This window comes from Neopelma chrysocephalum, unplaced genomic scaffold, assembly GCF_003984885.1.
Source record: "Neopelma chrysocephalum unplaced genomic scaffold, ASM398488v2 Primary Assembly neopelma1_61b, whole genome shotgun sequence".
NCBI classification, from domain to species: Eukaryota; Metazoa; Chordata; class Aves; order Passeriformes; family Pipridae; genus Neopelma; species Neopelma chrysocephalum.
The window spans coordinates 1,339,158-1,354,876 of NW_020897717.1; the positions used below are offsets into that span (position 1 = coordinate 1,339,158).

The following is a 15,719-nucleotide window of genomic DNA, read 5'->3' on the forward strand; positions in this document are numbered from 1 at the left end:
AAGCAAAAGCATTCATCACAGACAACTGCTGTGAGGTGCTAGAAAAATACTTCTGACTGTGCCAAAAAATCCAAGCTGTACTTTTTGAATCGGTTTTCAGTTTTGTTCATCAAAATAACACATACGAATTATTCATATCTTATAATAACTTTAATTTCATTTCTTACCAACTGATCAAGTATTTTTATTGTTCTTATTAGTTGAGGTTTGAAACATTATTGAGCATGGTTAGTTTTTTTCTTTTACAAGAAACCTTTTGTTAAGATGCCATGGCATTTTATAGATTTGTTCATGTGATTTAGGGAAAAATGTGAATTAAAAGTTGTCAATAGAATAGAAATATATTTGCTAAGAATTGGAAGTAAAATTTTTCTCAAAACTCTGCTTTAAGGTATCAATGACACATGGAATACCAAATTTGATAAAGGCTGTACAAATGATTCATGGTGTTTCAAAATATTACAATACTTCTGAGAGAATGACATCATTGCTTATAAAGGTAAATATATTAAGCAAAATATTAATTATAAAAATTATGTAATTTTCCAGAAGAGAAATTTTGTTTAAATCAGGAGAACATTTGTTAAAAAATTATAATAAATAGTGGGGGTCTGCGTGGGAATGGAAGAGAACTCTGTTGATCAGGAGAAGATTAAACTTGGATTACAGACTTGTCTTCTGGAAGGAACTTCGTTGTTATTCTTGGTTCTGTCAGTTTTTTTCTTATGTTCTTGATTAATCTTCTGACCTGAATTAATCTGATCAGTTGTTTCCTAAATCACAGACTCCACAAAGATTCTTTTATTATCAGCCTCAAAGACCTAATTTGGCAGATGGCCATCAATCTGACCAGGCCATTCCTCAAAAAGGCGTGAAAGACAAAAGGTTCCTGTTTTCCAAAGTCATACTTGAAAAGTTCATTAAACTTCAGGTCATAAAGTTTTCCACTTTAAAACAGAAACTAAGACAGGCTATGTGTTTATACTTATGTCTTTTGCAGAATCCAGGTATTCACTGCACGAAAAACTGTTTTGGATAATGGTTTTATAGCAAAGAAATCCTTTAAAACACACACCTCCATTGAGCATACAGAGGAAATTCACAGTGATCCTCACTACACAACTTTGCTTTTTTTTTTTCAACAGTCCAGAGTTTAATGTCAAGTTTTGTTACACTTCAATTTGAATTAGGATATTAAGAAATACATGCTCTTTTGAGGCCATATTTATTCATGGCTGGGGCTGTTTTCCATATATCATAGGTTAGGTATATATTGCCTGTCATATAGTGGTTTTTTACATGTTTGAGTATTGACTCTTGCTAGCGTCTGTTATTTAATGGCCCAAAGGAGTGTGCATTTTAGTACAAAGGCTAACAATAAACTGGTTACATGAGGCTGTGCCAAGAAATAACAAGGAAAAATCTCTATTTTATTTCAGTGGTTTAAGGTCCTCCTTACTGTTGGTTTCCACTTAATGATCATTAGAGGTGACATCCTATCTACAACTTCATCAGTCATTTTGTTACAGTTTGAGGCTGCCTTTGGTGTGCAATATTCAGTCTTTACTCAGTTAGGGATTCTTAAGACCTGCTTTACAGTACTCTAATGTCAGAAGAACTGGTTTGAATTGTTCATGTTACTTAATAGACAAAAAAATTATCTACCTGTAGCTGTTCTCTGTGATACGTCTCCTATATCTGCACATACTTCTCTCTCTTTTTCTGTCATTACTAAATTTGGAGTTTTGTGGTTGAGAAGTAGAAGAATCTTTTCTCCTTTTTATAGGCATGGGAAGCCAAGGTAAAGACATACTGCTAGGATAGCAAAGTCTTTAAGGGCAGTCTTTAAATAAGGATGCACATGCTGCAAAGTGTAAAGATGACAATGTAGGGGAAGAATAGTTGGAATTAAATAAATTCTTTTTGTTCTTAAATTATGATTGAAAACCTTCAGTGTTTATATATATGTATTGCTGAACTTGTAGGACTTACAAATATGTCCTGGGACTTAAATGCGTTTCTGAGAGTGTTCTCAGGGTTTTTATAGGGTGTTTGTTATGCCTATTGCATATAATATTTAGCTACTCTTATTCCCAAAGACAAAATTTATTCAAAATCTGATAGTAATACATGCATGTCGGAATTTTGTTAGATTTTGTGAAACAGACGAATTTCCTATTAAGCTTGAGACCTACTTTGTTTTTTTGTCTAGGTTACAAATCAAATGGTCATAACATGTAAAGCATATATTACAGATGGAGGCTTGTCTCAGGTCTGGGAACAGGAGACATCAACAATCACTGAAAAAATTAAGGTTTGTATTTTGGTGTTTTATTATTTACCTATCAAACCTATTGATTACCTATTGATATCAGAAGGAAGTTCATATCAATATGTATTAAATGCTTCACGTCTTTGCTCTTTTATTTCATGATACTTCAAATATTTTTCCCAATTCTTAGCCCGTTGGCGTTGTTGAAATTAGAATGGCTTCATCTTTATCAGTGTAGTCTGTTATTGACCTTGGAATTGGCATCTTCACCATATGCGCAGCCAAGGAATTTTTCCATCCTGCATAATCCACATTCTTCCCTCTTGAGGAAGAGGGGACATGGGAGAGGAGATACCTTTGGTATGGTACCATCTTCCTCTATCATGGGGAACTTGATATTTGAATAGATATGACATTGTTACAGTAGTTCTTACCAATACAAGATTTTCTTGACATATCATGAAAGTTCATTGCTAAGATAGTCTTCCTCTTCTTCATCTGATGGTGACCTATGAAGAACAAATCAAGCGCATGCAGTGTGCCAGGGCAAAATGTGCAGCTGTGAGGTTACTGCTTGCCAATTCTGACATCATTTCCACCTTCTCCTTTATCAGACCTCAGCTACTGAGTTCCTTCCCCAAAAGGCATAGAATTTCATAGTCCTTTAAAAATTAGGTCCAGAGCTAAAAAAAAAAAACATATTTAAATATATCTCTCCTAACTGACAGGATGATCTGATACTAATAATTCATCTGTTTCAATGAGGAAATCTTGAGGCTGGTGTACAGCTGACAAGCCCTCATTATTCAATGAGAGAAATATACACCCAGTTTCCAATCGTGTTGCTCAGTGTTCATTCTAGTATTTGTATATTTTTGAAGATCTGAACATTTCTTTCAATGAGGACTTTTTTCAATTTCCTGTGATTCATAGCCACTTGTTTTATATATACCTGCATATTCAGACAGCCTGGTAACTTCCAGTATGTGTGATAAAATCTGCTTTCTGTTTGACAAGAACTAGCAGAAAAGTTTGTATTCCAGTGACTATAGACTTCACATTTCTCACATTTCTCATCAGTCACAGTTTTTACATCTGATAAGGTCTTAGTGTAGAACTCCTTGTTTAGGGGGCCCCCATCCCCAAAGGAACAAGACTGTGACCATCACTCTGATGTTGAAATGGCAACAATCAAGTCTTGTCGCTGGATCCATGGGTGGTGATATCTTTCTTCTCTACTGAGTGACTCTTGTCACTTCCTTCTCTTTCTTTCTTTTCCTTGTATATTTTCTTTGTGATATTTTTATAGAAAATAAGGCTGCATACCTTCTTTCTACTGCAACCAAACTGTTTTCAGAATATACCTGCCACATATATTCATAAGTCATTCGGTGTTGTTTTGCTCTAATCCACCCCAAAGGATCTGTAAACAAGAATGTCAGTGACCCTGTCTCAGAGGCACAAGTCTTAAATAATCAACTGATTCTTCAACATCCCTTTAATTCAGACTTGTCAACATACATTAATTTGAATAACCAATTTCTTTTAAGTCCTCTGAGAGTTCCAAACAGACTACTCTGTTATGCCATATTCTGTCCTTATTCAGCAGACAGTCTGACCTTTCTTAAGTTAATGGCTTTTCTTGTTCATTCTGTTCATTTGGACATCTCCAAATGCCTCATTTAGAGCAGAAGCCATCATCTGCTCTTTGTGGGCCTCTAAACCACTACTGACTTTAACATGAACTAAAACTTTCCTGTTCTTTTTTGGTGACTCATTTCCCAATGCTACATCTTTTACTGTACTGTACTGTACTATTGTGTGTTCATATGTTGCAAACATTTGCTACAGATGCAGAAAGAAAACCACTGTATGTAAGTCGTTACTGCCTGTAACTATTTTCAGTGATAATTAACCACTTTGGAATGAGAGTTGGTTTGAGTTCTCTAGTCTCTCACCCATAAGCGTAGCGTAATGAGTATGGCATTTATTCCTTCACTTTTTAGGACTGCACGTGTCTGTTGAAAGAATATCAGAAATGCTTTCGTGAAGCTAAGCAAGAGATTTTGGAAACTCTAGGAGAAAAGGCATTTGAAGTATCGGAAATGTACATTTTTGGAAAATCCGAAGCTTTTTGTAGGAGATTAGAAAAAGTGAGTGTACTGTGTGCTGTTATTATTGGTAAAGAAACGCCTCTCCAAAGAGCAGTTTACAAAATGGACACTTGTCAGCATACATGCTCCTAATGATCTTGTAAAAGAGTTTGTAACTCTTTATTGAGAGAAACTAGGTACTTCCACAGAGTAAGTCAACCCAATACTTTGGGCAATTACCTCACAATTGCCTTCTGAGCTTGTCAATTTGTCTCTGTTAGTGCGGAGAGAAATAACCTAATTATCTAGACTTACGTCATTATTCTAGGAGGTTTAAAATTATGTGAAAAATAAGGCACCTTTGCTTTTTTGAATGGTATCCTGTTACTGCTAAATACAATTCTTCAGATGATTCTGCTCTTTGGTGTGGTCTTAACATTCAGCTTGGTAACCCAATGAAGGGTTTTTAAACTAGCATTGATAGAGTTTGTGTGGAAATGATAATAGGTGCTTCTTGTGCAGAATAAGGTCAGACTAGGGATAAGGTGATAATGGGGCAGTCATCACAGCGTAGGAATTCCGTGAGTCTTTGATGCATTTCTTCATCATGCAATATACATACTAATCTGTAGGATTGGTTTTTTTATTCTTTGAATTATCTTTTTGTTATCAGTATGCATATGTCATGTTTTAACTCTTTCCACATAAAAAATAAATCCCCTATCACAAAGAAGAACAATGATTATTTTACTTTGTGTTGGGTTGTGGTGAGAACTGATGTTGAAAACTGGATTAACAATGCTTTATTGAAGATATTTGATTCAGAAGCTCAGAAACTCCACATTTGTGAATGCAGTAGCTAGAGAAGTGTCTGTTGTTTATTTTATTTTACTCATGTTTTAGTTTATAGAGGAAGTAACAAATAATTTGTTATGAGCATGAATATAATGTCTATATTTCAGATTACAGAGATGATAGCTGTAGAAAAAACTTTTAGTGCACTGAGCCTGTGTGCAATTGAAGGTATAGATCTTATGGCAGTAAAATTCAAAAATATCTTCCACATATTTCAAAAGAAACAATATGACGTCCTTGATCCACAAAACACAGAATTTGACGTGGATTTTGTGAAATTCATGACAGAAGTTGAACGTTTAGAGGTAAGTAGTATTGCTACCTATAATTTACTCATGGAAGAATGTCATCACTACTTGCTCAGTATCGAATTGAGTGTCAGTGAGACTTTGGATTGTGAATAGGCTATATTGTTGTTCTTCCAATGAACAGGAGTTTGTGTTTGTCTGGAGGGAGGCTTTTTCCGTTCTTTCTTCTACTTTCAAAGGAAGGTGTAAAATATATCAAAGAGTCCTCACTGATGATTGTCACTCTGCAGCCAAAATGAAAAAATCATGAGTCCTGAGAGAATGATCTGCATGGATGCCATTTATTAGCCTGGAGAAACATGGTTAGATTTTGGGCAGAACAAAGCTGCAACTGATTTGTTTCATAGAATTGTATGACGTTTTAAGAGATTATTTGACTGAAACTAGCTATTCATTAATTATATTAAGCATAGACTGGTGAAGTCTGCTATTTTGTGCTTTAAGCAGTAACAGTAACAGTTTCAAAATATCAGGCATCAAAATAGTATTCTATGACCAGAAAAAACATACTAAACATACTAAATTATTCTTTAGACACAGCTACAGACCTTTATGCGTACCTGTTTTGGGAGAATTTTGTCTTCACAGAACTCACTTCAGTTACTTCAAAGGTATTGGCAACTATGTTTTAAGATATTTTAAACTGACTTCAAATTATTGATTAACGCAATTTAAGTAACACAGCTAATTTTAGAACAAAGGGCTTAATTGACAATTTTTCATTACTGATGTTCTGAACCACTTAATAATCATGAAATATATATTGTAGCTTTCCTACGTGAATCAATATATTCTGTTTCTTAATTTCATTAGATTATTTTGTATATATGAGAGGATACTAAAGGAAAAACATAGAAAAAATACAACAGCAACAACAAAAATACCCAGCAAGGCAGAAATTTTCAGCTTACTTAAACTTGCTCAAAGCAAAGAAGTTTTCCAAATTCAGAAGCATTTCCTAGATTTGTGCTTCTTTCACTTTAAGTAATGTTCATATACCCCAAAATAAATTAAAACAATTATTTGTGTTTTAGGAATATAATTTTGGGTACTAATCTTTAATACAGGTTTCAAAATCTGAATATGCCATGCCTTCAAGAAGAAACAGTACGTACAGCTGGTTGTATTCTTCAACATTATGTAGCAGAACTTGAAGCTACCAAAAAGGTATTTCATTTCTTTTCAATAAATTGTAAACATCATGTTAAAATAGGCACAAGTATTTTAATATGAATTTTTATTTATTCTGCCTATTTCACTAATTGATTATCAAAGCTCAATTATCATACTTCCTGTTACAGCAAACAGACCTTAGTGTGTGGGCAACACAATAAACATGCTTTTGAAGGCAAATATGTAATCACAATTTTACTTTTTAAACCAAAATATTTTCTGTTATTCCTTCATCAATTAAATTTTAAAAAGCGTGTTCTCTACTTGCTGTGTACATTACTTGCATATACCTGTTAGTTTTTTTATTATATGAGATCTCTGGAGTTAATTTGCATTTATAAGTTGCTATTATCGAAGCTATGACAGCATAAAATACATGTAAAATGAAGTTAAATTGTGTTTATGTTGATTATAAAGTAATATTTCATGATTTGTGTGGTGCACCATGACTGTAGGACGAGAATTAACTTCTGGTGACTGTTCACATAACTTGGTTGTAATCTTTTAGAGAAGAATTGATCTAACCTGACTTTATTTGTCTGTAAAATAAACATCTGCCTCAGAACTAGATATCTAAACTCCCTTTCTACTCACGAAAGAAGGAAGTATTCTAGAGTCGGTTAATCTGATTCATTTCACGTAGTAACATGAAGATTTAAATAATTCCCTCCAAATGGCCGTTTTCTTCAATGACTATAAAAGGAATCTGGAAAACCAGACTGATGAAAATTTTTTTTGAGATGTTTACATTTTGTGAGATCAATGACAAAAGTTGACATGAGGAGCCAAGTGTCTATAAACTCTGCGCTTATTAGAAAATGATTCCTCCAAACAGTGTCTTGAAATTGTAGCCTAGCAAAGCTGCTCTCAACTACTCTTTACAGTGTCCTTTCTCTACCTACACACTGTATATACACTTCCTGAACCTGTAATTACTGGCTCAATTTAAATAAAATATTTACCACAGCACTGCCTGCTCAAAAAATCATGTAGCCTACCCCTGGCTGTTTTTTCCCAGGGAAAAACAAAACAAAACAAAACCAGCTATGTTTTCTGAGAGGGTTTCATCCAGGTCAGCTCCTCTCTTAAGTTCACTGTGAAGCTACTTGGATTTCTTTTGTTGGGACTGTGCAGGAGACAGTGTAGGGTTAAGAAGACATACCAGTAAGTGAAGAGTTGTGTCATCACAGAGTCTGTGTTGTCACAGCGTGAGTTTTGATGCTGAAAATTGGGTGGATACAAATACTCCTTTCTTCTGTTGAAGAATATGTCTCAATTATACTGACTAGCTCTAGTTATTTATTAGGTGTTACTGGATTGCTTTTTACCCAAGAAAGTTATTTCTAATAAAAAGTTGCTCCCACTGCAATACTGGTTCCAAAGTGATTGACTAATTTGTCAATGCAAATTTTGTATGAGATCATTTTAGGCCAACTTTTTTTTACTCTAATATAGCCATTCAGTGAGGAGGACCCATTTTTTTTTTCTCATCTTGGGCACAGATAAAAGCATGGGCTGCTTACCCAGGAGTATCTACATGCATATTGATTAGAAGTTAGTAGCAAAGTGCGTATCATAGAATCCTAGATTATCCTGATTTGGAAGGGGCCCACAAGAATCAGTGAGTCCAACTCCTGATATGTTAGCTAATAGTCAGATGCATGTGACCGAAGAACAATGTCGACATTTCTATTCAGGTAAACTCTCAGTTAACAATATAGCTTAGACCTCTCCTGATGACAGTTCCAAGCAAAGGAGGAAAAGCCTCACAAGGGTTCTCCCAAAAACCCTTCCTTAAACAGCTTGCTTTCACAGCAGATGGCTCTAAAGTCACATAGCTGCACCTGTCAGGCTTGGTTTAAATACTGGCTGCTCAGCTCCTAGGTTTGCAATGCCTTCTGATGTACTTAGAGCTCTGTCATAAGTAAGCACAGCTAAAAACTATCATGAGTTAATGAAGAATGGAGACTTACTGGCAGTGATACCAATGTGTCCACCTCAGAAACGTAGCAAGTCGAGGAGGAAATATGTTTTTCTCTCCATAAACTGCTGTGTGCCTCCACACAAATTTAATCTCTTTGGGAGGAGGAAGAAATCGTGGTACCAGAGAAAACAATTTAACATTACAACAAATTTTTTTAATCCATGTGTTTAATGATATTGTTCTTACTGTAGCTTTACCAAAGTCAGAAACATGACCCTCCTCTGGCTCGAAACATGCCACCTATTGCAGGAAAGATATTGTGGGTGAGACAGTTATTCAGAAGGATAAACGAACCAATCAACTATTTCCATGTAAGTTGATGTGAGGAAAAATTCGGTGTTTTGTGTAACAGTGAACTGTCTTACTTCAGTAGAGTGATTATAAAGTTTCTGGCTATGATAATGTCTCTTGTTATATGCTAGGCAACATGTTTAATTGTATAGGAATACTGCTCTGCAGTAACCATTGCTGTAGATCCAAGATGTCATGTTAGAATAGAACAGACTAGACTATTTCAGTTGGAAGAAATCTACAATGACCATCTAGTCCAACTGCCTGACCCATTCAGGGCTGGCCAAAAGTTAAAGCATGCTGTTAAGGGCATTGTCCAAAAGCCTCTTTAACACTGAGAGGCTTGGGGCATTGACCACCTTTCTAGGAAATCTATTCCAGTGTTTGATCATCCTCTCAGTAAAGAAATGCTTCCTAATCTCAAGCCTGAACCTCCCCTAGCTTTGAACCATTCCCATACATGCTATGACTGGATCCCAGGGAGAAGATCTCAGCACCTCCCTCTCCACTTACCCTCCTCATGGAGCTCTAGAGAGCAAGGAGGTCTCCCTCAGCTTCCTTTTCTCCAGACAAGCTCTAAGTCCTCAGCTGCTTCCTCATTCCTTCCAGCCCTTACATCAGCTTTGTTGCCCTTCTCTGAATGCATTTAAGGACCTTCTCAATCTGTAGGGCCGAGAACTGCATGCTTTCCTGTTTTCCTCAGATGTGAATATGAATCATCTGATCTGCTCCAAAGAAAACAGGCATAAATATCATTACTGATTAAAAAAGGAAACTTTTACAATAAGTTTTTAGTTATTCAATTTTGAGTAAAACTGAGCATCTATTTCACTGTGAATTGCATGTATTTATCACAGTATAATAAAGTAATTGCTCTTACCTGTGTTATTTAGTATTTATTCCTTACAAGTTTTTACCGACTTTATTGCCCTATGAATTTGAATCATACAGTTTTTAAGAACTCTGTAAGTGTAATTCATATTAAGTTATACATAATCAATAGTTAAATTGAGAAAAATCCAAGTGGTATGGGGGTTTTTTGATATAGTTTTAATTTTCATGCACTGTTTTTTAATAGAAAAATTCAAATATCTTGGCAAGTCCAGAAGGTAAAGCAGTTGTTCAATCATACAACAAACTTGCGTATGTATTGGTGGAATATGAGATAGTCTATTATAATGCGTGGATGAAGGAAATGTCACAATTAGAATATCGTAAGTAATTAAATATGTACTTGTCTTGTTTAAACTGTTACTGAATACTGAGCTAACACAAATACAATCAGATAGGTTTTTAAAGCATCGTTTACCCTTAAAATGTGCAAATTATTCGTGAGTCAATAAGCAGGCTCAGTAATACAGTTGTGGTGCCTTGACACTTGATTTTGATACAGAGGGTTGCAGATCTGTTACACTGTTTGACGGATGACTGCAAACAGTACTGATACAAATTTAAGATGATAATTTTGGTATTGAAATTTTTATGTGTACTATTTAATAATTCTTTCTGTTTTCTTTCCACTATAATAATTTATACAGTTGTATTATCCCAGTCCCTCTAAGGACAAGTATTACTTTATGCCTAGAAATGTTTAATATTCAAGTGTTGTGTTTCCAGGTCCTTACAAAATTAATTTCATAATTTTCTAATTTGAGCTCAGAAAAAATATGCCACAAATAAGACTGGATCTGAGCCTTTAGTTTATGATGAGAAAGGCAGAAAGCCAATATGGTGGAAGTCAGTTGTATATTTTCTTTAACTGAAAACAATGTGAAGCTATTTCACAAGTAACCATTCATACTTAAGCCCTGTATAATAATATTACACATCTGGATTCCATTATAATTTATAGAACAGAAACAACTGTTTGTCTTAGAAACTGATATGAGAATGTCTTTACAGCCTTACAAGCCACAATATTTGTGCGTCATCCTAAATCCGAGAAGTTCCTGGTTAATTTTGATCCTCAGATTCCAGAGATTGTGCGAGAGACCAAATGTATGGTAAAGCTGGGTCTGGAAGTACCGGAGCAAGCAGTAAAGATAGTAATAATAGAAAATAAACTGAAGTCAACCAAGTTACGCTTAGAGGTAAACTCGAAAAGTATCATGATTGCTGTTTAAAAAAAATTAAAAAAAAATCTGTTTCATCATACAATTTTTTCTATAGTTATATAAGTACTAATGCTGGGTATGAGGTAGTTTAAAGTAAATTTTCGCAATGCACAGGTGGACATAGAGGATCTCATTTGAAACCCCCCTCCTAACTGCTGTGGGGGCTAGTAGATACTTAAATATAAAAATATGAACTTCTTATACTCCATGGCAGGTTAAATATACTCTGGTGATGAAATAATTAAACGCACACAAAAAGTGTTCACTGTCTGAAAATCAGTAAAACAAAGTTTTATAGAGTTTTTCAGAAGGAAAGGTTGTAGTTAGTCTGGAATATTTTGAAAGTTGGCGAGCCACAAAAACATGAAGAATTTTTCAGGTTTACCTGCCAGAGAAGTCACACTTCTGATACTTATTGTAGTATTTGCTATTGTAGTATTTTGAGAAGCCTATATCTTGTGGATGAGGTGTACCTTACAAGACTTCTCCCTGTGGGTGTATGGCATAAGACAAGATGATATTTTAAAATTGAGTTCATACGTTAATTTAAGTATCTAAAGCACATTATACTCAGTTTTAAGAGGGCATTGCAAGTTACAGTCACTAAAATTCAAGGCTTCTTTAGCTCTAGAGAAAGATCATGCTTTGTCTGGCTTTGTGCATTAAGACAGCGTTGCTCAAAGGTGACTTTCATTCTTCCTTTTATAATATGAAAAAAATTCATTACTTTCTAGAAATTGTGTTCATAGGTATGTAATGTCTGTGTTAAATTCTAAAATTGTTTTCAAATAGATCCTTGTGCTGCTTTCCATGTTTTTCTGATGATTTGATTGTACAACACGTTGTTTGCTTCAATAAAGAAACACTTGAAATATTCTGCTTGATACTACCCTTTCTAATAATTAACAGGGTCTTGTCCAGCGTTATGAAGATTTGTGTCGAGAAACACCAAGTATGTTTGTAAATCTACTGACACCAAAAATGCAAAAGGTTGGTATTGCTAAATGCACTTCAGTATACTTCATAAGAAGTTAAAATAACTTAATTATGATTTAAAATTCTTAAATATTGAGATGGATCTGCATACTGCCAATTTAATGAACTTTACAAAAACCTTTAAGACCAACAATTTGCTCTTTGCATCCCTCATGTAGTGCTCAAATAATGTGTATTACAATAGAATAATCTTAGTGCCTATGAGATATAAGCGCAGTAGAACAAAAAATATGGACTTTGGTGGTCTATTTATCTACACAAATCTCTAGCTTTGACATGGAAGTAAATTATCACTTATTCCAGTTTTAGAGGTTTTAACTGTGCTTTTCATTTAGCTGAAATACTAAGTGTCATGATCCTTGTCTTTGCTTGGAGAGAATTATTAGCCTTGTGAATTGAGTCTCTTCAGTGGGGTAGAAAGGTTATATGCTACACTAAAGGTACAGTTTTATTAGAGATCTGTCCCACAAGCCATTTCATTTTGCCAGACATTTGCAAGTGTATGTATGTGGTTGTTCTACGTAACTCTCCCCTTTTTGTTTGTACGTAGTAACATCAAAAGATGGCAGAGTTTGTGTAAGTTTGTATAACTACATAGCTGGCATATGCTGAAGTGTGAGAACCAAAAAATGTGTCCTTCTCTTAAGACTTAAATAATAAAGAGATAAAGTAATGGTAGTTTTCACTTTAATGATACTACTGTAAACATGATTATACCATAAAGGGAGTCATGCATCTCTGTGTGTTAGAGAAAACAACTGGCAGAAGAGAAGGGTGAGTATTGTACAAACAACAGAAAGTTAAAATGTTTTTTGAAGAAGGGAGAGAAGCCTTTGGTGTATAGGAAGAAGAGAGGAAAGCACAAATCCAAAGATGGAATAAGCAAATCTAAGCTATTGACTAGATTAGTGCCATAGTAAGACAGCAACCTATGTAGAGCCTTACAGTGTTTCTAGATTGACTATGTTACCAGTTACGAGTAACAATATTGTCCAGTTACCAGTTGGTTACCAGTAACAATATTGTCCCAATATACTGGAGTTAAATACGTTCCCAAAAACCACATAAGTTAAGGTGATAATATTGGCTGCATTTGCAAATGGCTATGTGTCTGTTTGAGCTTAGTTTGTTGTTTTAGCTGTGATATAGACATCACAAAAAGAAGTATTAGGATGAAGAGGTTGGGTTAATTCTAGGCAGTGAGTTGGTAAACGTCAAGATGAAAGAGCAGATATGATAGGTGGCTATTTAAAATCAATTATGACTGAAATAAGTTCAAAGTTTCTCAGCAATTAAGCAAAATTAAGTTTATGTCTCTTCAAGGATGATGGGATGACAACATTTAAAACTGTGATGGCTGTATACTGGCAAATCAGTGAGAAGTTTTCGAGTATTAGGCAAAAATTTCATAGGAGCTCTATGAGAGTCTGGAAAGGATGATGTTCATAGCTTGGCAATAGTATTTCTTTTCGTGAGTCCCATCTCCATTAAAGGTACAGGATCTGCAGTGGAAGAAGGGCCTTGGTGTAGATCATACAGTGACAGGGAAAAGAGATTATTTCAGCTACATGCCGAACATCTTGATGACAAATCCAGAAGAAACAGACCATGGAGAACTAAGAATTCAATAATGGAAATACTAGGGAAGAGGGGATGCTTTAAAATAGCATTGAGACTATAAGAAAACTTGGAGAGGATCAGTGTGATTCAAAATGGGAAAAGTGAAAAATGTCTATGTAGTGACACATGAGGTGGAAAGAGAAGCAATTATACTCTTGAGAGGTTTCAGGATATGTGTTAGCAGATATATTGTATGATCAATAGTGGACTTGATTTTAATTTCAGGAAGCAGTGAGAGCCACTAAAAGACAGTATCAAGGAGAACAGGAAAGGGAAGATGTTTGCTGAGCATGTCCCTTAGAGGCTTTAGTATCCTCTTCCTCCACATTGTATAAATATCTTTGATTTTTCTGTTGAAAACCTGTAACCTTCCAAACCTTAGATATCATTCTGTTTAATAAGTGATGTTAGTAATTCTAATAATAATGGCATTTGTTTTAAATAGTTTCTTTCTTATTTTTTTTTTAAATCAATGAAATTATATTTTTATGGTTAGACTGAAGCTGTGTTCAGGCAAGGACTTACCATGTTGACTTGGTCATCTGTGACGCTGGAAAGTTTCTTTCAAGAAGCTGATCATGTTCTGCATCTATATAAACAGCTTTTGAGAAAGGTATGCCCACTTACTATATAAAAAAACTATAAGTTTAGGGAAATTATATCTAGTACACTGCTCTTTGCATTGGAACTTAATCTGTACTTATTTTTGTACCATACATAGAAATTTTGTTGTCTTTAAAATATGTTCTTTTTATGGAGAGTGATATAGTCAATGATTTTCTCCCATTATCACCCTCACGTGTTTGAGTTTTCCTTCTGTTTTTGAAGTAGAATGTATTTCCACTTCTTGTCTTCCAATTCTGTGACATCCACTCTGATTTTCAGAGACGTCTGCTTCTCTTTGAGTGCTTGTCCATGAGTGCAGTTGCACAAAAGATAATTCCATGTGAAAATTTTTGTGTAGAACTTTTAAACATTAACTCTATTCATAGCAGGCATGTTGTGAAACTGCATCCGCTTTCTGCAGCCCAGAAAAAAATGGAGAAGAACATGCTTTTCCCTCGGTCCTCTGCATGCTGATTCAGCCTGAGGGTTTTTACTCTCTGTCATGGTTTGAGAGCCCCAAAATCCAATTCCCTAGTCCAAGCCCCCCTCTCACATCTCAGCCCAGTGTGAGATGGGTTTTCCAGACACCACACAAGACTCAAAATGGGGGGAAGGGAATATATATTACAATACACTGTACAAATAAATAGTATAATACACCATATACAATCTTAACTATCTCTACCATGACAAAACAGTATAGTATTTACAATGGATCAAATCTCTTCTCCCAAATAAAAGTCCAGGAGGGAAGAAGGAAAAGATGCTTTCCACTCTCAGAGCAGCAGTCCCTAGGGCAGCAGTTTCTCTCTGTCTTCCATGCAGCAGCTGTAGCTGGATCTCTGCCAGTACACAAGAGGCGGGTCCAAGCCCCTCTCGGCCCTTCGACGCAGGCGAAGGGTCTTCCGTGGGCTGCGTTCACCCAGACAAAGGTCGCTCCACCACAGTCATATCACGAAGCGCAGGGGTCTTCGTGATGGTCTGTATCTTCAGGGGATTCAAGCCCCTTGCAGAGCTTCTGGCTCTGATCTCAGGCTGCTAGCTAGCTTCTTAGCTTAGCAGCAGCGAGGGGAGAAGGCCAAGGTCACCCCCTCCACATTCCTTCGGCCATCCCGGTCCAGCTTCCCGGTACACCTGAGCTTCTTAGCTCCTCTTTCAGCAGTGCTGTAGCACTCTGAGACTCTTCTCAAGCAAGAGTCCATCTCCCTCCTAGGAGGGGTCTCAAAGGAGTTTGGGGGAGTTTTGGTTGCAGTCCTTACCCCAAACTCTCTCTCTCTAGTGGCTTAGTTCTCTTTCTGCTGCTGCTTTCCTTTTCTTCAGACAACTCTGTGTCTCTTTGCTTAGCTGCATCTTGTCTTAGCTGCTTGCTCTTATCTCTTGGCTCTCTGCCACTACTTCTCGGTCAGT

At 35.7% G+C, this 15,719-nt stretch overlaps 1 protein-coding gene across 3 annotated transcripts in view; it reads left to right on the forward strand.

Annotated features, from left to right (window-relative positions):
* The window catches only part of DNAH8 (dynein axonemal heavy chain 8), a 134,197-nt gene that overhangs the window by 11,872 nt on the left and 106,606 nt on the right, over nucleotides 1–15,719 (forward strand). For all 3 annotated transcript variants that reach the window (XM_027682007.1, XM_027682009.1, XM_027682008.1), the window contains exons 10-20: nucleotides 392–499; nucleotides 2,213–2,314; nucleotides 4,279–4,425; nucleotides 5,328–5,525; nucleotides 6,063–6,139; nucleotides 6,596–6,695; nucleotides 8,877–8,996; nucleotides 10,055–10,190; nucleotides 10,879–11,066; nucleotides 12,000–12,084; nucleotides 14,207–14,319. In XM_027682007.1, coding sequence (XP_027537808.1) covers nucleotides 392–499; nucleotides 2,213–2,314; nucleotides 4,279–4,425; nucleotides 5,328–5,525; nucleotides 6,063–6,139; nucleotides 6,596–6,695; nucleotides 8,877–8,996; nucleotides 10,055–10,190; nucleotides 10,879–11,066; nucleotides 12,000–12,084; nucleotides 14,207–14,319 — 1,374 coding nt within the window. The remainder of the gene's footprint in view (nucleotides 1–391; nucleotides 500–2,212; nucleotides 2,315–4,278; nucleotides 4,426–5,327; nucleotides 5,526–6,062; nucleotides 6,140–6,595; nucleotides 6,696–8,876; nucleotides 8,997–10,054; nucleotides 10,191–10,878; nucleotides 11,067–11,999; nucleotides 12,085–14,206; nucleotides 14,320–15,719) is intronic.